At 45.7% G+C, this 21,926-nt stretch overlaps 1 protein-coding gene across 1 annotated transcript in view; it reads right to left on the bottom strand.

Annotated features, from left to right (window-relative positions):
* PEPD (peptidase D) overlaps positions 1–21,926 on the bottom strand; it is a 270,142-nt gene that overhangs the window by 163,195 nt on the left and 85,021 nt on the right. The window contains exons 3-4 of the mRNA XM_086950268.1: positions 8,414–8,541; positions 1,829–1,892 (exon numbers count right to left, since the gene is read on the bottom strand). Coding sequence (XP_086806394.1) covers positions 1,829–1,892; positions 8,414–8,541 — 192 coding nt within the window. The remainder of the gene's footprint in view (positions 1–1,828; positions 1,893–8,413; positions 8,542–21,926) is intronic.

Here is a 21,926-nt window from a genome sequence, read left to right as displayed (position 1 = left end):
TCACCTTGGCGACTGGGAAGATTCAAGCATGTGAATCTATAAAAGATACAATACTGGAGAAACTATATCCTGCATCATATACACTGTCATTTATAGAGTTTTGTCCAGTCTGGCAGGCTTCTCTTGGAGGACAGTTTCATTTCTGGAATCTAACTATGGCATATGACCAAATCTGAAAAACTTGATAGAGTTTGAGAGATACATCTGGCACACTGAAATATGCGGTGTGCACCAGCCTATGCATTTGATGTGCAGGTTGGGAGGCTACAAAAGGCTCCTGATGTCTAGTTTGAGAAATCTCTGAACTATGGAGTACTGTTCTCTGGTATAAAGTCTTGTTCAGGATTCATTAGGCCAGATCTGTATGGGTGCTTCTTGTAGACTTGACTAGTTTTCAAGGAAGTCTTATGCAGGGTTGCATCTGTTCTGGTGGCCTCTTTTGAGATGACACTTCAGGCTTTGGGCCTCAACTTGAGAGCTGTTTGCATCCTTGGTGGCAACCACTATCAAGCTGTATCATGCACGGTTTTCCTTATAACAAGTGATGCATCCAATTGTATACATTTCTCGGGTCTGCCTTTGGAGTGGTGTCTAGCTGTTGGGGCTACCTGTAGTGTACACTGGCGGCTTCAACGGTCAATTCCTTTTGTAATGCTATTGTAGTTCTGGAAGCCTTGCACAACATTTTATTTTAAATTACAGTTTGTTTTTTACATCCTGGGTGCCACCTTTTGGGACTATGAAAAGGAAACAGGGGCCGCTATCTGTTGTCCTATGCCTGGCTTTAGAGAACATTTTTAGAGTACTAAGCTTCAAGATAAGGGATCTCACCTACGGTACTGCGTTGGTTTCTGGAAGTATGAGCTTGTTTAGAAAGCCTCACAATTTTTTTTAAGTGACTTCAGTGGATCCTGCTGCGTTTCTCCTCTTTCCGTTTTCCACCAGCATGGCCCCCAGTCTCATCAACCACACTTGCAGAATGTCTTACTTTGAAAAGTCTGGGCTGCTACCTTCTGGATGGCACCACTGAGGATTGTAAAGGGGAGAGTGTGAATGATATGTTGTGTTGAGTTTTGGGGATCGCAGGTAATTTGGGATTTTTTATTTGGTGATCTCTTCTCAGGCACACACTGTGTTGGGAGTATGGACGCCTCCTATGGAAGACTGGCCATTTCGGAAAGCCTTGCTGCTTTCATCCAGGAAAATTGGTTCAAAATGGGAGTGTGTGAACCCGTCCCTGTTAGGTGTTTGAACAGTGTCCTGATGAGCAAGAAGCTAGTCCTATTTTGGTTGTCTGAGTCAGTGACCCACCCCACACATTGTTTGCTATTTCAAAGCAGTAATTTTTTAAGCAGCAAGTAAGCATCACCTAATGGAAGAAAAACTGTCAGCTGAAGAATGATAAAAAGTATAACACATGTCAGGAGACGCCCCGCAGAGTTACTTATTTGACTGTATAATTAACTAAATTGTGAGTAAATCTAATGTAACACATAACAAAAGGATGGATGTGACATGTAAGAATGAGAAACATAAGCAGTAGGACATAAGCAGAGGTATAAGCTTTGATAGAAGTAGTCAGAGCTGAAAGAATGATATTCACAGGAGAGTGATGCTCAGCCCTACAGGCATTATCACCACCACCTTGCAAAACATAGAAGAATGAGGAAATAATTTTCATTACCAAAAATGAGCACCAATATCTCCATATAAAGACAAGAACTGCATTTAACTCTGCTTCCCTAGAGCCAAACCTTTAGTTTTTAAACCTGCATCGCCTATATTTTAATGCTTGCCCCATAACGCTTAGGGAAATCTCTAGTCTCACCTCAACTGTATAGTGCACTTCATCCACTTCATACTTCTTTTTGAAATAATCCCGAGGGTGAATCCTGAAATAAAAATTAAAAAATTAAAATCACGTCATACACAAACCTAAACAAAAATCAATTTAGTAACCTGTAACAATAGTTTTGAATTTTACTTTTTTTTAATATTTATTTTTATTGAATACAAGCAAGGCAAGAACAAAATATACAGCGTGCTTTGTTCAAACAAGGACGGAGAAAAATTACTTCAAATAACCAATAATCAATACGAAGAAGGGAGGAGGACAGGGGGTGAAGCAATAAACAAACAATAGTGCAAACTTAATGTGGGGTCAGGGGGAGAGTGGGATATTGATGTTATCCACTGCAGGCGGTGTACATATATATCCACGATACCTGTTCCATGGCCCCCATTCTCTTTGCCATTTCCAGGGGCGGCCCCGGGCTAGATTCTCCGTTTTTCCCCTAAACATACACCAGTCCATGTTTTCCTTCCATACTTCAACTGTAGGAGGCCTATGGGACCCCCAAACTGCGCAATATCCCGTTTAGCAATCATGCCCCCCAGGGTTGCCCATTGGGTCTGGGCTACGTTATAATCTGTAGATTGCCAGACATTTAACAAGCAGCGCCTGGCCTCTGGTAAGAGAGCTATACCTGTCACCTCTTTCATTACATCGTACACCCCGCTCCAAAAAGCTGCGACTTCATGACATTCCCAAATAATATGGAGAAATGTCCCCACCTGCCCACATCCCCACTTACACAGACCCTCCTCGGAGAAGCCCATCCGAACCAGACGGGGGCCCGTGACCTACACTCTGTGAAGGATCTTAAGCTGGACCAGTCGAAGTCTCGCTGGAATCGAGACCTCCTTGGGAGAGGAGATCGCCGATTGCCAGTACTCGTCATCCAATTCGAGGCCGTCACGGACATAGAGATCACGTAAGGGCAGCAGGAGATCCGACCTATCATTGATCAACTTTTTATAGACAAAGAAATAGTACTGTCCGGAACATGACCGTCCAACAATCTATCTTCGAGCGGGGACGACTCCTGGACTACCTCCCCCACTGGAAAGACTGACATCAAGGCATGGCGAACCTGGACATAGCGGAAGTACTCCGAGTTCCCTAATTCAAACTCCGTCCTTAAAGTCTCAAACAATTTCACTTGTCCCTTAACCCAGAGGTCTCCCACCTTGCTAATACCAATGAGGTCCCAATTATCAAACCTCTTAGTCTTCCACAGTTTACCAAGTCTATCGGAGTTGAAAAGTGGGGTCACTAAAGTTAAGCAGTCCTTCCATCCCATCGAACTAGTTGCATCTTGCCATATACGAACTGCCGTCTTCGTAGGCCCCGACAAAGACTTGACCACTGATTTCGAGTACAGCGCCCTATAGTAGTTACCCCCGGGCAGCAGCCATCTATCCATAGCAAAAGTAGGGTTCATTTCAGGACCATACATACCATGATTAATGGCCCCCAATTGAGACGTCCAATAATATCGTTTGATGTCATGGAGAGCAATACCCCCGTCGTACCACGGAAGCATTAGTTTGGCAAGCGCAATGCGATGTCTCCCGTCCCATATCAGTTTCCTTTGAAGACCTTCAACTGTACGACAATAACTGACAGGGACTATATCACGAGTGTTTTGGAGGGCATAAAGAAAACGAGGCAGAGACATCATCTTAAAGAGGGTCGCGCGTCCAAGCGGCGAAAACAGAAGCTTACGCCAACCCACGACGTCCTGCTTCAATCTAGTCAGAAGTGGGAGAAGATTCCGCTCATACCGAGTTACAGGGTCCATAGAGACCCAAATACCGAGATATTTAAATCCCATCTGTGTCACCTGGATGGGGCAGTTACGCGGAAGGAGGGGGACGTCACCAGAAAGAACGTACAAATAGGATTTTGTCCAATTAATTATCCAGCCCGAGTTTCTACCAAAAGAGGTCAGGACATCGCATAAAACTATCAACGATTTCCTGGGAGAGGTCAGATATAGCAAAATGTCATCCGGGTAAAGCGAGATGCGATCTTCATACTCAGAGGACCACTGAAAACCCCTCATCGAGGACTCCCAGCGGATCCATGCAGCGAGGGGCTCAAGGGCTAGGGCAAACAGGAGCAGTGATAGGGGACACCCCTGACGAGTACCTCGCCCGAGACCAAACGGAACTGAGACGAGACCGTTCACCACAATGTGCGCAAGGGGATCCTCGTAAAGGAGCCGCACCCAGCTAATAAAACCGGGACCAAACCCAAATTTAGCCAACACAGCCCACAGATATGGCCACTCCACAGTATCAAAAGCCATTGTGGCATCCAATGACGCCAAAATGGCCGGCTCACGTAGTGTCGCTGCCCTCGCGAGAACTCCGTGCAGACGCCTAAGATTCAGCGCAGTGTTTCTATGGGGAATAAAAGCGGATTGATCCGGATGGATCAGATCGCTAATAACAGTGATCAATCGATTAGCCAATACTTTTGCAAGAATCTTAGGCTCGGCATTCAAAAGAGATATCGGTCGGTACGACGCACACTTATCCCTTGGTTTCCCCTCCTTATGTATAACAACAATCGTCGCGAGTGGCTGATCACGGGGGAGAGAACCACACTCACGAGACTCTAGAAACATATCTCTCAAATAGGGAGCTATCTTGTCAGGCCGCAACTTGTATAACTCTATCGGCAGATAGTTAGGACCCATGGCTTTACCAGACCGCAGGGAGCGGATCGCAAGAGCTACCTCATCAGCAGTTATTGCACTATCCATTTGCTCTCTATCTGCATCTAAAAGACTCGGCAGAGCAATGTCCTGCAACAATAAGTGGGAGTCATCCTCCGGCCTGTCCGACACGGAGGAGTACACCGTCTGAAAATGATCCGCAAAGCACGCAACAATCCCCACAGGGTCAGTGACCCGAGCACCACTCGCCATCTCAATCTCAGGCACCACATGACTAGCTCTGTCCCTCTTATCCAACCATGCTATCAGTTTACCAGCTTATCTCCCACAGCATACAGACGTCCCTGTTGCTCTAGACTCATGGCCCTAGCCGTGTCCGTAACCAACGCCCTGTATTCCAACTGCTTTAATCGCAATGCATGCATCTTAGCGTGGGTAATTTCCTGCTCTAGGTCTAGCTCCAGGTCTGCTATCTCAATCTCGACCTTCACTACATCCTCATCTCTCCGTTTCTTAACGCCCGCAATCAGCGACAGGGCTTGGCCCCTAAGGACTGTTTTAAAAGCCACCCAAAGCGACACTGCGGACGAAACAGAGCCCTCATTCTCTAGAAAATATTGATCAAGTGACCTTATCAAATCATTAAGAGTTTTGGGATTTCGGAGATACCAAGGGTTGATCGGGGCTACCCGCCCCTCGGTCCCCGAAGACAATTCAATCCGAAGCCATAGAGGAGAGTGATCCGAGATTCCCCGAGCCATATGTTTAACCTCAGTGACAGAGGGCGCCTGCGCAGCAGGTATCAAAACTTAATCGATCCTCGAGAGGCTACCATGAGAGCCTGAATGGAACATGTATTGCCGCTGAACAGGGTGAAACAGTCTCCAGCAATCCACCAGGCCTAGAGTATCAATGAAGTCATGAAGCCAGTTCTGTGCCCCCTTGAGGTCTCTAGGTGGGTGTCTACCAGAAACACCAGATACCACCGCTTTGAAATCACCACCCAGCAGCAATGACCCCTCGGGGAGAGCAAGGATAACCCGTCCCAAGTCCGCAAAGGTAGTTGACTGCAGGCCAGGGGGGACATAGACGGAGACAAGGGAGAGGGTCCTGCCCTCTCACCGACCTGTAAGAGCGACATAGCGCCCCCTATCATCAAGGACCGTTTCATCAACTTCCAGCGGGAGAGAGTTCTTAATAAGGATACCAACCCCCGGAAACCAGAGGAGAACCCCGCATGGGCAACCAAGCGATACCCCTTCCTATTCATGGCATAACATGTATTCCCTATCAAGTGAGTCTCCTGAAGAAGGACCACATCCGGGGAGTGATGTTTTAATAGTTGTAGCACTACTCCATGTTTTATCCTATCCCCCAACCCATTCACATTCCAGCTCATAAGCTTCAACCCACTACCCGCCATCCCATAAGAGAAAAAAGATCTAACCTCGAGAAGAAACCAGCACTGTAATCAGAAAGTCTTGCAATACTGTGCCCTGCAAAAAAATCAACTTGAATACTAACAAATCCCCCCTCCCCCACCAACAACCCGTTACAAACCCCCCCACCCTGCACCCCTGCGTAAGACTAGAAAGCCACCCCAACTTGCAGTGTGCCTGTCGCCCCCACATTGAAACTAAGCTACAGAAAGTCAAGCAGAGGAGGAAAAAGACCCGCCAATAGTCCCGCAACCCCCCCAAATGGCACACCGAGTCATACGACATAATTAGTGCACCACAGTTCGAAGCCCCTTAAAGACCCCAGGAACCAGACAAAGAAAGCGCTTATTCCTGTTCCATCGATCCGCCCTCCGCACCACCAGCCTGTTCATCTTGTGGACGATGGGTCGGTAGAGTATGCAGCCAGTCGGCCACCACTTCCGGTCTATCGAAAAAATAGGTCCGCTCTGCGTGTTCAATTCGTAACTTGGCCGGAAAAAGCATGGCGTACTGGAGGCCCATTTCACTGAGTCTCTTTTTAACCCCAAGAAAACCAAGTCTCTGTTTCTGGACCGATTGGGTAAAGTCCGGATAAAAGCTGATGGTAGAATTCTGAAACTTTACGGGACCACCCGCCCGCGAGGCCTGCAGGATAGCGTCTCTATCACTGAAGTAAAAAATCCGTGCTATCATAGGCCGCGGTGGGCCACCCACCTTAGGTTTACCACCCGGAACCCTGTGAGCCCGTTCCACAGTAAATATTTTACTCAGTCCCTTGGGTGCGAGGTGGCTAACGATGAGGTTCTCAACAAAGAGGTCAGCTGCCGGATCCTCCGCCTTCTCCGGAACTCCGATGATACGGACATTGTTCCGCCTAGCTCTTCCTTCAAAATCCTACAGATGACGCGTAGAAAGGTCATTGGAGACCCTTAAGTTGCGGACCTCCGTCTGTAGCTCAACAACGTCGTCTGTCAGACTGGAAGTCTTAATGTCTAACGATTTATCTTTTTGATTGGTTTTCGTTAGGTCCGTGCGGATCAGGTTCACATCAAATCGCCACTGTATCGAGTTTGTGGGCGAGAGTCTCCATTTGTTTCCCAAGGGACGATCTGATCCCATTGATAGCGGCCATAACATCTTGTAGGGTCGGCTCGGCTGCTGAAGTTAGTGGATCTCTCGTTTCCTCCAGCGACCTACTCAGTCCACTGGGCGACCCCTTAGCCTGGGCATACCGATCCATGATGTTGGTTTGGGTATAGCCACCCCGCCGAGTGGTCTTAGACTTCTGTTTGTCCTCCTCCGGTTTCCCCGCCATTGCGGGAAGTAGTAGGTATGGTCCCAAACGGGGGTGGGGGGACAAAGCGAGAACAAGGCAGCTGAAGAGTGGTAGGCTATGCCCGGCAGCAATCGATGTCGGTCGAACACGGCTCAGGCGTCTTTCCAGAACAGGTCATTCAATGGAATATACGCACTTGAGTGCCAAGCCATACAGTTGCCCTCGGCGAGAGGGAGGCGCTCCCAGTCCCGGATCTCTCTAGTAGGCAAAACCGAAAATGAACCGGACCGGTCGTCCCCGCCACCTCAGGCCGATGTTGTTCAACTGCACCTCGGGCACCATGCTAACTCCACAGCCGGGCATCACTGAGGTGTAGGCCGCAATTTTCAAAGCGCCATAACTCCGGTTCCCGGGGTGCGATCTGGATTCTGATTGCAGTTATTGCCTTTCCCGTGGTTCGTCTTCACAAAGACATCAATAGGAGACAGGATAAACAACAGGATATATGCGGGAGGTTACGAGGGTCTCGGGAGCCCTGTGCTCACGCGGCCATCTTGGTTAGGCGCGAAGCTCCTCCCTGAATTTGACTTTTGAGGACTCATATGTTGGCCACTATTCGCAGCATCTAGAGTTTGGGTTATAAAAAACTGGTTGAAATTTAAAATTAAATCTACTCTGGGTATCAACCATAAGCAGAATCAGTATATCTTATGACAATGTTGACCATAAATCTTAAATGCTCCAGGGAGTGACCACCATCTTCGCAGTCTATTTTCTCGTTACCAATTAACTAGTGCTCTCCATTATTTGTACTGAATACATTTGTGCGAGTCTCCTCTTCACCAGGAGGTCAGGAGATTGTGTCTAGCCACTCTAAAATACTTCCGGGCTTTTCATGAACATAAGGTCTACAAGCAAATATGGCAACACCATTTTGCATTGGGTGGAAAGCCATAGATTAACAGCCCCTATCCAAAATTTCTCAATCTAGTTTGATAAAAGTATGAATTGAAAACTGTAGCAAGTCATGGGTTAACAAATCCCTCAAAGTGATCTGGTTATGTATTCAAGAAAAGCTCAATTAATGGTCTTACAGAATACAATAATAGCTATAGGCATTTACAAAATGCCAACTTAGAACTACTACAATTAAAAAAATCAAATCTCCTTACTTTCCCATCCAGACTGCATAGCTCTCGGGGAGTTTGGGAACAAAAAGTAACGATTTTCCTGTTTCGACATCAATAGCACCATAGCAGTCTGCTTCTGTTACTCCAAAAGTCCAATGAAAGAAAGACTCCTGAATAAGAAATCCGACACAGCAGGAACAGGTTAGCTCAGTCTTTAATGTTTCAATTGACAATAAACAGACAAAAGACTGGTTTCTGTAAAGGTAACAGTGGGATATCACGCTTGTAATATGTCAAATTTTCATGCTCAATATGTATTATTCTTATAGGTCTTACTCGTAGAAAAAAAAATTACATTTCAGTCTTCTTAACTGCTTAACTAAAGCAACCTTTGCTGTGAGCCTTCTTAGTTAAAAGGCCATATAAAAGACAGTAAAAATGTGTGTGCGCTTCACAGTAAAACATCTTAAACTGAGCAGATCTGTTTTAAAATGATCATCTTTTCATAATTCTAAATACTCCATTAGGATTCAAATGATTGTCTTATTAAAGGATTCAAGAGACCCTTCAAAAGTACTACTAATGCTATTTGTGCATCAAATGACTTCTCCACAAACGCTAAATTAAAAGATTCTGAAAATGTACACATATTACACTTCATGAAAAATATAGGCATCAGGTAACAGCTTGTAGAAATGTAAACAAAGAGAATAGAAACACGATAATGTGGAAAAATAAAAACATGGTAATATTCTTACTATTATATATTATGTTACTGTATGATTCACTGGCACTATCAGTGCTAGAACTCCTTTCGGATACAGCACATTAATGGAGGTGATCCAAGCACAGTTCAGACTTGTTGGGACACAGCCATTCATCATAGAGGTGTTTATGATTTTGATAATAAATGGCAACCACATCTTTAAGATCCATTATGAGCGAGCAAGGCGGTGCACAGATCTCCAAGACATTAAATGCTAGCCAGTCACAGATAGCACATCCATAAAGAATCCATCACTTTTATTGAGTCTTCTAGTTTATTAGAAATCACATAATTGTATTAACTAGGCTCGGTCGCTGTGTGAGAGAAATTTGCATGACCCCAGCCCACTCTGTAATCGTTTACTGAATACAGCTGTTACTAATGTTTCTGGAGACATACTGATACCAACGTATATTGTGTCCTGAGGAGAAGCCTTTTTAGCAGGTTCTTTATCAGACTGCGATGACTCGTTTTCCCTTTTTGAAGAGGCTTTTGTAGATGTAGACTGGTCACTCTCGGAGTCTGACACAGGGTCTGATCTGGTTTTTAATTTTTGAAGCCAGATGAGAAGACATCCTTCTCGGTCTCCAAGGATCTTATTAGAAAAAGTATGGCAAATCTTGCATTCAGATGCCTTATGAGATGGATATAGGAGGTAAATGCAATTCTTGTGGGGATCATGCACAAAGTCTTTTCTTCAGGCAAATGGCACATTCTCTGAAGAGAGCCTTCTTGGTCTTGTCAGACATAGTCCAAATATACTGAGGATCCACAAAAGTAGGAAGGCGATATTAAGAAATATATGTAAAATTGTACTTTCCAGTTCAAAAAGTCCAACATTCACTTTTCTTGATGAGAAAAAACTGAGCAAAGCTCAGGGGAGATTCCCAAGCACAAAGTGCAGTAGAAAATCTGAGGTTCTGAGCTTCCTTCAGGAGTGTTCTAGAGGGTTACTACTGCTAATTGGTTGAGGCAAAAGTCTGGTCTTTTGCTTCAGAAGGACTATGATAGGTTATTAAACTAAGAGGCCTAGGCATCTCTTTAGTCTATACCTATTAGTGTATTATGACTATTTAAAACTACTACTATTTTAAGTACCAGGGACTCCCATTGTAATAACGGGCAATGATTCAAGCGTGTGAATCTACTAAAATGTTCCAATACTGGAGTAAGTAAACATTGTAAAGGCAGAACCCAGTCAGTAAAAAAGTACTGTCTACATTGCTTTTTTTTTCCAAACGAGGAGCAGCAGGATGACAGCGCTCCCACTTTTCAACAGAGCTTCCTTTCACAGTGCCATATGCCAGGCTTTACATCCCTGTCACACAAGGCCTGAGCTGTCTGAAGCATTCCCCGAGACCAGGAAGTGAGTGCACACGCTTATTACAGTTAATGCACAGTGCAAGATACGAATGAACAGAGGTGAGCGTGCTGAAAGTCAAGCCTTCCTGGGTATTCATGAGACCCTCCCATGATCGATGCAGGGTGGAGGTGAGCTGTAGTGTCCGGCGCGCCACCGTCCAGATCGATCATCCTCAATTTAGCTTCAGAGAGTGTGTTTTGCGTTTACAGGGGAAAAGCCGTTGACATGTGGGCATTTCGTAACGGTCTATATCGCTGGCTACGGAACTTCCCAGTGGGGTTTATTTCAGTGTATAGTGAAGAGGAGGTTAGAATAGCGAGGAATTGGAATAACGTGTTTTGTATCCGGCTTATAATTTGTTACTATTCCACTATGTATCGGGGTCGTTGTTGGTTTTAGTCGGCGGTTTCAACAGTATATTTGACATTCTGCACATGGTTGCAGCGTGGTTTGTTGTGCCATTTGGACATGTAATCTCTCCATTGACACCTCTTGTATCATGGGTGGTTACTAGTTGTATGAAGCTGCTGCTCGTGGACTGTGCTCATTGGCAGATATGGAATGTGCCGAAGCTCTGCCGAAAGTGTTTAGCTGGTGTTAGGGATACTGAATGTGGCGGTGTGCAAACGAGTGGTTATGCGTAGTTCACTTGTAATTAACACCTTGGCTGCTTTGACTTTTCCCCTCCTGTGCTGCATTCCATGATTTACCATTGTTCATGACGAGCTCAGCTCGTCATAAGCACAGCTCCACTGTGCCTCATGACGAGCTGAGCTCGTCATGAGCATGGAAGGGATTAAGAATTGTGCAGAGGAGCTGGGTGCATACCTGTCAATCGGATTATTCATCCAGAGTAGTTGCCGGCTTAGTCAAAAGAGCTGGTTTTCTAGCGATCGCGCTAGCATATCTGGGGTAGGAGGTATTGACATACTTCTGCATGTTGACAGCATTGAAACTGGAAGGGTGCCGTGGTTATTGAACCAGGTCCGCGCAGGCCCCAGTGAAAATGTGCAGTTTGTAAATTACGTTGTAGTTTTCCTATTTGCAATTCTAGCCGCGCTGAACTTAAATGCGTCACTTCAAGGACTACTTGCCCTCTTATAGTTCCAGTCTCATTCAGGCAGCGGAGAGGTAGTTTCGGCGACTAACACCTTGATTCAGTGCCATCGTAGATGTGTTATGATTTTCTGCCTGGATTTGACTTGTGCAAGCGTTATATATGAGTTAAGCATGCACTGCCACACTGTCAGAAGTCTCTGCGTGTTCTTGCACTAAAAACCATTTATATGGCACTTACTAATAATTATGTATTAATACCAGAGGATTTGGCGTGGGGAATCTTAGGATAAGTAAAGATTGAGAAAATTACTTTTAAACTTATGCCTTATGGTTTGCATGAGGCTCCTTGAGGCAAGTACTTAACTCACTAAACTATAAGGATAGCAACTTGAGACCCACAAGTAGCACACGAGTCTGCAACTAAAGCTTTAAACTATAAGGATATCTACATAAAATAGCAAAATGTGTCCTGCAAGCTAAACTTGCTTTGTAGCAGGCATGTTCACTCGCTTGTAATGAGTCGATTAAACTGCCACAGTTCTCCAACAAACCCATTAACCATAGTGATGTTACTGCTATTGGAACTTGTTGGGCAGACAAAGATCCGTACAGCAGTGCTATTTCCTTAACATTCTAAAATAGTTTTACTATCATATTTATACTTGTTGCAAATTGCTGTGTGGTAGTTTTTTTAAATTATATGTACACGTTGACTGTAAGGCTCTGCTCCTCGTGACTCCAGTTCTATCCTACCTCCTTCCCTAGAACTGATGGGCCCAGTAGTAATGATTTTCCACTTCAAGCCCGATTGTTATGGAGGGATGGCATCGAATTTATAACTCGTCAGGACTTCTCTTACCACAATCTAGCCCACTACCGGGCTTACCACTGCACACGCAAACCTAGCTTTACGCAATCACTGTCACCACACTACCTTGGACCAGCTTGCATAAGTCGGGAAAATAATTGAGCAGTACTTGCCCCTCAATGCTAGCTGCGAGGGTTTGTAAATTGCACCAAGGTCAGTCTTTTACTGTGAAACACTGCAGCCATTCATTTAGATGTTTATGGTAGTGCATCGAAGCGATATCTGTAGTATGACGCCACAATCAAGTGTATTTTGAGCTCTTGCTGCACATCAAAGGAATAACTGGTGGCACAAAACGTTTATTGCATTTTCGTTAGTTGATATTTCCTGGAGGTACTGTTTGTAATGCGGGGTTATGCACATGTTTGTGTTCATGGGTCCCAACGCTTCGAATATGCAGTCATCCGATGAACCTGCATTTATGATCCCAGGATGTGGAACGCACTCGCTATTGACCTCAGAAATTAACTGGGGGGGAAAGGCCGTCAAAAAGTCAAAACATGTGGAATGTGGGGTGTTAAATACCGATTCCAAATGTTATGCCACATTCACTAGTTGGCACCTGGATTAAAAAAGAATTCCCTCACGTAGTAAATACCTCAACCAGTAGTACTATTATTTATCGTGTGAGTAAAATTGTAATTGCAATGCCAATAACTAACTGATGCGAGACCTGTTGCATTGCAAATGCTTCTTTAAATAATTGGTTACTAGTACTTCAGCATCTTGATAACTCTCTTCTTCAAAATGTCCAGTATTCATTGACGCTTTGCTCTCTCATCCCTTCTTTGTAGTTCTGGGGAAACAATTTCTCACCACGCGGCCCATAAAACAATTTGAATGAAAACTATTCTATTTGAGTTTTCCATGCAATGTTAGCTAAATTTAGGACGCATTTCTTCTCCTATCAGAAACACAGATCAATCTTTTTTTTAACAATCTTTCTACGATTCGTTTCCCTTTACATCAACACATGTAAGAAAAGCAAACAGTAACCATAAGAGAGCGAGGCTTAAAAATCTATTTTTGGACATCTGAAGAAGCACTCTGCAAGTTTTGCTTCCCTGTGCCTGTAAAGTGATGCATTGCTTCTGCTTTCGTTTCCGGTTGTGTAAATAACATAATCTTTCTCAAGAGTCCAAGCTGTGCATTGATGAGATTGGCATGAAGGAAAAATAATGTATTTCTGAATGGATGAATGAAACGTGGAGATTGCTTAATGGTGACTGAAGCCGGCAACCGGCATCACCAAATCAAATAAGTCCTGCACCCTTGGCCGTTTCGTGTATTTGCTGGGACTCTTGTTTTCAGTTGGTTGAACAAGTTGTAGGGGCTCTACATGTGGTGTGGCCTAAGAAGAACCTAAAAACCCCCTTACAAGTGGTCTGGTCTCTGCCGCGATGGCGTTACTGAGCGCTCTACAAACTATATATTATTATTATTTTACCTAAGGGCCAGGCCTGACATGTGAAAAAGAATCCTGTGATTGGCAAAGTTACAAATAGTCGTATCCATGATAAAAGTAGCTAAATCTAGGTCACAAGGTATGTATTGAACAGTGTACTAAGCATCACTATACTGAGTCACAGGCAATCAAACTTTTGACAGGGTAAATTTAAAGTAGCCAGCATCTTCATGGTTTGCGTTGGTTAACCTTGGAGAATCGAGTGTGCTAAGGGGATCACCTGGTTATTCTGGAATTAAATAGTATTTGGCGCCTGGAGATCCTGCTGGTAAACAACGGTACTCATCCCGGATACCGTTCATAACCCTCTTCCTTTGAAATACTCTCTGCAAATAGCTAAGCCAATATAACTCGCTGTGATGACAGCCAAAGAAGATGAGAGGCGTCACGTAGTTCAACCAAAAGGATTTATGGAGGTTAACATATATACTGCGACCTCAGCCACAGCCTCCGCTTTCACCTTTTTCTCACTCTCCTTCCCGGCGCTCGCCTTGGAACGCTGGTCGCGGTGACATTCCAAGTGATGTCACCGCGAGCAGCTCCATTACAAGCGGAGCCGCCGGGGGGGGCATTATGATGGGAGATACCACACATCCCCCTCCCCTGCGGAAGGAAAACAATGAAACAACGCATGAACAACAGAGTGGCAGTAAAAGACACAATACATGCTGATCAAAATATTGGGAGGGTCTAGTCACTGTCCTGCTAGGAAGAGTAACTCCTGAATGACTGAATGGCAAGGGTTACATCATAATATATTGATCGAGGTATCAGGGGGGTCCGGTCACTCTCCTGCTAGACCTACCACCTTGGTGGGGGAATGACGACCGCTTCTCAGCGTTAGGACCTTCGTTCTGTCCAACATCGTCCTCTTCCCCCCTTTCACTACTAGAGTCATGCCCTGGTGGGTGGAATCTCACTACCCTCCCTAGGTTCCAGATCTTCCCCTCTTGAGTTTTGACGGCATTCTTGAATAGTTTGGTAATTTTGGTAGGATTACTGTACCCTGACCAATTTGCTCTCCCAGTAGGGGTTCTGATCTTGATGCTATCCCCTACATTGAATCCGGCCTCCCGTGTGGCCTTGAGCTGGTCATATCTTATTTTCCGTTTCTTCATGGCTTCCTCTTGCTTCTCTAAGCTTTCTGCTCCTTTGGAGTGGCCTGACCATCCTTTGTGCCACCCCATCCACCCTGGGGATAGCTTGGTGTTGGGTATCCTTGCACGGAGCAGCTCGAAAGGGGTGACTCCCGTCGTCTGGTGCGGTGTGAACCTGTATGCTTCTAGCCGCCTCCACACCTCTTCTTTCCAGCTTATGCCACTGGCTCTGGCTAGCTGGATGCTCTCTTTGAGGGTTTTGTTAAAAGGCTCGACCATGCCGTTGGTTTCGGGGTGATACAAGGCGCAACGCTTGTGTTTGATGCCTCTCTCCACTAGGAAGACTTCCATTTCTCTCGAACACAGTTGCACCCCATTGTCCGTGAGAATGTTGCTGGGTAGCCCTTCCCTGATAAACACCTCTTCCAGGAACCCGATGACTGTCTTGGTCGTGACTTCATTTACCAACTTTATTTCAGGCCACCTAGAATACAAATCCATGAGCACCAGGATGTAAGGCGTCCGCAGTTCTCCAGATGGGCCCACGATGTCTAACGCCAGCTCTTCCCAGGGTCCTGACGGTGGCGGCCTGCATACCATTAGGGGCGTCAGTTGCTTCAAGACTTTGTCACTGGTGCTGCAGGGAATGCAGAAACCTAATTTTCCTTTCAGTGGCAAGATCCATGTTTGGCCACCAATAGTTCTCCCTGAGTCTTTGTTTACTTTTGGTGATACCCAGATGCCCCTCGTGGGCTATCTCAACCAGGTTGTCTCTCACTGACGCAGGCGGTACAAGCCTCGTCCCCCTGAACAGGCATTCATCAACCATGGACAGCTCGTCTTTGACAGCCCAGTATGGCCGCAGGTTTTCTTCCCGTTTATCTTCGTTCTTCCACCTGCCTTTTATTCTTTTGCACACCTCCTCCAGGATCTTGTCTTCTCCCAAAGCCTTCCTCCACGTTTCTTCACCCAACGCTCTCTGGATGGTGCAGACATTCTCCATCTGAAGTTCATCCTCTTCATCATCCACCTTCCTTTGCTTCTCCCTCACCTCATTTTCGCTGACGAGTCTTGACAGACAGTCTGCTGCAAAATTTCGAGTTCCCGGGACGTACTCGACACCAAAAGTGTATTCTTGGAGGCTGACCACCCACCGCCTTATCCTGCTGGAGATGGCATACCTTTTTTGCTGAACACTTCCACTAGCGGCTTGTGGTCGGTGCGAAGAGTGAATTGAGTTCCCCACAGGAAGTCTCTGAATTTCCCCAACGCCCAGGATACTGCTAGGGCTTCTTTTTCTATTACCGAGTAATTGTTCTCGGACTTCTGGAGTGACCTTGAGGCAAATGCTATGGTTTCTGCTCCGTCTTTGCCTACTTGGGTGAGGACTGCTCCCAGCCCCTTTGCACTAGCATCGGTGGTGACTACAGTCGCCCGGTTGGGTATGTATGACTTTAAACTGGGGGCTTCTGCAAGTGCTCTCCTTACATCTTCAAACTCCCTCTGGCACTCCTGACTCTAGTTGAATTCAGCCTCTTTCTTCAACAGCAGTCTGATGGCGTACGTCCTCCCTGCCAGGCTTCTTACGAATTTCCCGTAGAACTCCAACATCCCCATGAATGACTTGATTTCATCCTTGCTTGTGGGAGGTGCCAAGTTTACGATGGTGTTTTGTAATTCGGCCTTGGGGCATATTCCTTCTGTTGTCACTTTGTGCCCTAAGAAATCCAGCTCAGCACAGCCAAACACGCACTTGTCTCTTTTCACTGAAAGTCCTTGTGACTGGAACCTTCCTAGCACCCGCCTCAGTCTCTCATCGTGCTCCTCATGGTCCTTGGCAAATATGAGCACGTCATCCTGGTAACACAGGACACCTGGGATGCCTTTCAAGATACTGCCCATGAGTCTCTGAAATACAGCGGCTGCCGAGACTAGCCCGAAAGGCATCCTTTTGAATTTGTACGCTCCCATCGGTGTCACAAAAGCTGTAAGTTCCTGTGACTCCTCGTGTAGTTTAATCTGCAAGTAGGCCGAGGCGAGATCGAGAGTGGAAAACACCTTTGCCCCCTCTAGCATGCTCATCATTTGGGTGATGTTCGGTAGAGGATATCGGTCGACCACGACCTCCTTGTTCAATGCCCTCAGGTTGATGCAGAGCCGGACCGACCCATCCTTCTTCTTTGCGGCCACGATGGGCGCCAACCATTCCGTCGCTTCCACAGGTTCGATGACTCCAGCCTTGCACAATTTCTATAGTTCGCATTTCACCTCCTCTTGGATGGCAATGGGGAGTTTTCTGACTTTAGCCACAACAGGCTTGGCATTCTCTTTCAATTTTATCTTGTGGCAGTAGTTTTTCAAGCATCCTAGTTCTTCTCTGAACACACCTTTGAACTCTGTCACTATGTCAGTCTTGTGTTCTTGTATTTCCTGTCTCAGGATCTGGGGATTACTGTTGGGATTAAGATAGACCCCTAACTCCTTCTGTGCTTGCCACCCCAAGATGTTGTCCCCTACAGTGGACACATAAACCTTGGACACAGTTGTCCTGTTACTGTATTCAATTTTACCTAGGAAGTAGCCTTTCATAGAGATAAGACGACCAGCATACCCCCCAGGCCTCAAATCCATTTTCCTCAAAATTATCTTTCCCTTGGACACCCGAGAGAATTCCTTAGCATTGATAATGGTTATCCTAGAGCAGGAATCGAACAATGCTTCCAGGCCTATTCCCCCTACTTTTATGGTGTATTTTGGGCTGTTGACCTGACCTTCATCAACCTGCACCACTCTTTCTTTGCCCGTGGTGTCATTGAGGCTTCGTACCTGCAACTCTTTGACCTGCACCACAAACTCGTCGCACACTACATTTGTCCTGTCTCTACTCAGCCTGCTGACCCCTTGCCCACTCTTGCAGTATTGTTTGAAGTGGCCTTTCTTACCGCACTTGTTACATGTAAATCTGAGGGCGGGGCACTCTTTGTCGTTGGCCAGATGTCCCTGCTTGCCACACCTATAGCAGGTGCCCTTGAACGATCCCCCCATTTTGCTCTCTTTCTGCTCTCTGCTCGCTACCTTCTGCCCTTTGACCACAGACACTGCCTCGCACTCGTTCACCACTTCACTGACACTAGTCTTTTCTTCGCTTCTCTTTTCCCCAGTGTCTTGCTTTATCTCTTTGACAAACTGTAACATGTGCTCCACCTGCTTGGCTATGATAAGAACCTCCCTCAACGGCGGGTCATCCTTAAGCCATAACTCCTCTCGCACACGCTCCATCCTGCATGCTAAAACAAATTGATCCCTTATTCTTTCCTCACTTGCCCCACCGAACTTGCAAGTGGCTGCTAATTTCTTCAATTCAGACACAAAATCCTCTATGGATTCTCCCTCCTTCTGTGCTCGCTTCCCAAAGTGGTACCTTTCCATAATTGTGCTTGTCTTGGGGAGGTAGTGCAAATCTAATTTCTTAAGACTTACTTCAAACTCATTGAGACCCCTTGCTTCCTGTGTCCCTAAGTCTGGGAGGTGATCTAAAACCTCCTCTCCTTCCGCCCCCAGGTAATAAGCTAATAGTGCTACCTTCCTTTCTAAACCGAGGTTGGGCCTGCATACAGTAGCGTAATTCAAGAACACCTTTTTCCATTTTTTCCATTGGATAGTGGGATCACCTGGGCTGATCAAGAAAAAGGGTGGAGGGGTCACACTTTGCATGGTTAAGTGTCACAGAGCGATATTGCAGATCTACACCCAGGTGAGAATGTGCAAGTTCTACTAAACACAAAGTAAATCTAGGGCAGAGTACTATTTTCCTGCACCAAATGGAGCAAACATACATAAACTACATTTGTGCGCAATTCTACTACTAGTAATAGTTCGCAAATGACTCTCTATAAGAAACGGTTGGAGAGTGTCCCATTTGGATGGGCTAACAACAGGTTAATTTACACATGAATTGCGCCGTCCACCTTCAACCTGCAGTGGTAGTTATAGTTTCTAATTTAGACCTGCACGGCCCACACTTCATGGAGCATACAGTATTATACTTGAAGCTGAATGCAGGAGAATGCTGACTCCAAAAGCGTGATGCCTCCCCTCTTCAAAATGTCATGGCTTCTTTACTAGAGTGCTCTATAGCGCGATCAATTCCCCTACTGCCAGCACAGTTCGTCTTGAAACACTTCTGTTGTGACAGAAAACTTCATTTTTTTTTTTTTTTTACACGCCCTTGAAAGAGTTAAATTTCAACACATCCTTTCTGCCAAACTCTGCTCACTACGATATTCAAACCAGGCACTCTCCATGCTCCTTTGTGGCAGTGCGTGTGTTAGGCTCGGATTGCATGGACAGTGAATTCCTGGCCAATTAATACAGAAAATGCTTTCTGAGGTGACAGGAAAGCAGCCTTAGTCAAACGCGCATCGCCGCTTTGCATCAAAACACCTTTGCCTTTTCAGTCATTCTCCGTTTACATGGCAATCGGTAATTGGCATAGTCACTTTGAATGGAGGTTGATTAGCACAAAGCCCCTCACAATCAGGAGTTTCCTCCACACTCGGATACCCGCTGGGGGGAACAATAGATTCCTCGTCAGCTTTCCCCCTCTTGTCACTTCACTACACGCTCGGCTGCCAATTTTCTTAAACCGCATGCACAGTTCGTGAGACACTCGCGCCTGGGATTAAATTAATAAGATGCGCGCAAACATCCTTCTGCTTACTCTGCGCCAGAGATCGCTAGCAAGGGCACCTTACTTCCGCTTCATTCACAACTCATATGGCTAATGTCTGAGCAGCAGTTGCACTCCATACCACTTCCGATATTCTTTAGGTGTGAAGGTGATTTTTCTGACGCCGGCCGCTTCTGCTGCAAGGAAGTTCTCCGTGCTTCTGCCCGTCAGCTGTTGATTTAAAACTCTTGAGGCGTGTTGAGGTCGCAAGAGATTTTTCCTTGTCGCCAGTGTGATGACAGCCAAAGAAGATGAGAGGCGTCACGTAGTTCAACCAAAAGGATTTATTGAGGTTAACATATATACTGCGACCTCAGCCACAGCCTCCGCTTTCACCTTTTTCTCACTCTCCTTCCCGGCGCTCGCCTTGGAACGCTGGTCGCGGTGAGATTCCAAGTGATGTCACCGCGAGCAGCTCCATTACAGGCGGAGCCGCCGGGGGGGCATTATGATGGGAGATACCACACTCGCCTGATCTTTTAACAATTGTGGCTCATGAATCTGCAATCATAATCCATTATTTTATATGACTTGTTTAGCCTCTGGGTACGTCATTTCTGAGTGAGGGCAGGAGTTAAGGTTGGGTGATGACAGTAAATTAAATGCCTGGGATCACACGGTTGTTGTCAAGTGAGGAAACCAGGGTTGAACTTGCCTTTGACCCCAGGCCTCAGCGGTCCCCACTTTAGTGTGTCAGACCATCTCTTCAAACATTAAATTATGTTGTAATCTGTACTTAATAGCCATAGTTAATTCTAACCCTACATCACTACAAATACCATTCATGTTTTAATGCATCTCAGTTCAAAACGCGCACAACTAAATTAAGCTTTAGGGGTTGCAGAGTTGAAAGTCCCTGCAGTTTCCTAGCGTTTTTCGACAATGGCATGCTTGCATCAAATAGGAAACTGTATCATTAACTGAGCACTACACTCCATGCATTCAGAAAAAAACATTTGTTCTCTCACACACACACACACACACACACACACACACACACAATACACACAAACGTTTGTGTGTATATATACACACACACACATACACCTTGTGGCATATTTAGTAACGTTTTGCACAACACAGAGCAGCAAACAAAGTTGATGCGCAGCGTGAAACAGAGAGAGCAGTAATGGGCCAAATCTACTAAGAAATGGCGCACTTCTGCTCCCTCCTAGCGCTGGCGCACTTGAGGCTGCCTAGCGCCAATGCAGGCTTTGCTGCAAGGGTGCCTACATTACGAGCAGGATTGTGATTGTGCAGGAAGGGATATCTTCCTGCACAAAAACATTCCTCAAAGGAAATAAATAAATACATTTTCCTCTTGTTTATGTGTGAAGAGGAATGCACCACACTTAGAACAAGCATTGGCATAGCCAATAGGTCATGCCTTTGGGACCTTATAGGTTATTAGCCACAGCTATTGGCTTTGCCAATGTCATGTTATGTTGTAGAGCAGTGTGGCTGCTGTGCAGCATGTTGAAACGTTATAAAATAAAAAGGTACTAGAAGAGAATTAACAAAAAAAGAGCTTCTAGTTTTTTTGCACTTGCAACACTGGTGTCATATTCCTGCCTGTTCTAATGCTTGTTATAGTTTTTAGGTCTCGCTAGAGCCAGCGCATGCGCTACCCTACGCGAGACATTTAGTAGCTGGCTTTTGAAAGTGCTACCAAAAGACTGTTTGTTGCCTGCCACCAGCGTGCGGTTGCGCCACCATCTGTCTTTCCTCCATCGTCACGGTCATTAAAACGTGGTGCTCTCACTTTCGCCGCAGCGCTTTCACTTTGGACACAGCGGGCACTCGCTCGTGCACCACTTTTGACGCCCGGCTTGTTTTGTTTATTATATGTATATTTTGCAGAGATTAGTGGGGTGTGCTGGAAGCTCTTTCTTCAGTGTCATTGTGTGCAAGAGGGCTTTCAAGTCAATGCATGAGTAGGCGATCCAGTCCAGGTCTTTGCTTAGCAGGTGGAGATTTGTAGCCTTTTTTTAGCCTATTATAAACCAGGACCACAATTTCCAGAAAGCAAAGCGAAAACCGTGACTGAACGCATTGCTTATGCATGAATTTGGGAAATGTCAGCGGTCTTCTGCTGACATTGTGGTCCTGCGACATCTATTGGCTGTGGCAGATTAGTTCTAACTGTGGCCGACATAATTTGGGGTATTGAAACTATGCTTACCCTAGAACGTAAGGACCGTGACGGGG

This window comes from Lissotriton vulgaris, unplaced genomic scaffold, assembly GCF_964263255.1.
Source record: "Lissotriton vulgaris unplaced genomic scaffold, aLisVul1.2 SCAFFOLD_2274, whole genome shotgun sequence".
Taxonomy (NCBI): Eukaryota; Metazoa; Chordata; class Amphibia; order Caudata; family Salamandridae; genus Lissotriton; species Lissotriton vulgaris.
Note: the sequence above shows the minus strand (reverse complement) of the source record. Positions and strands in the feature narration are given on the sequence as shown.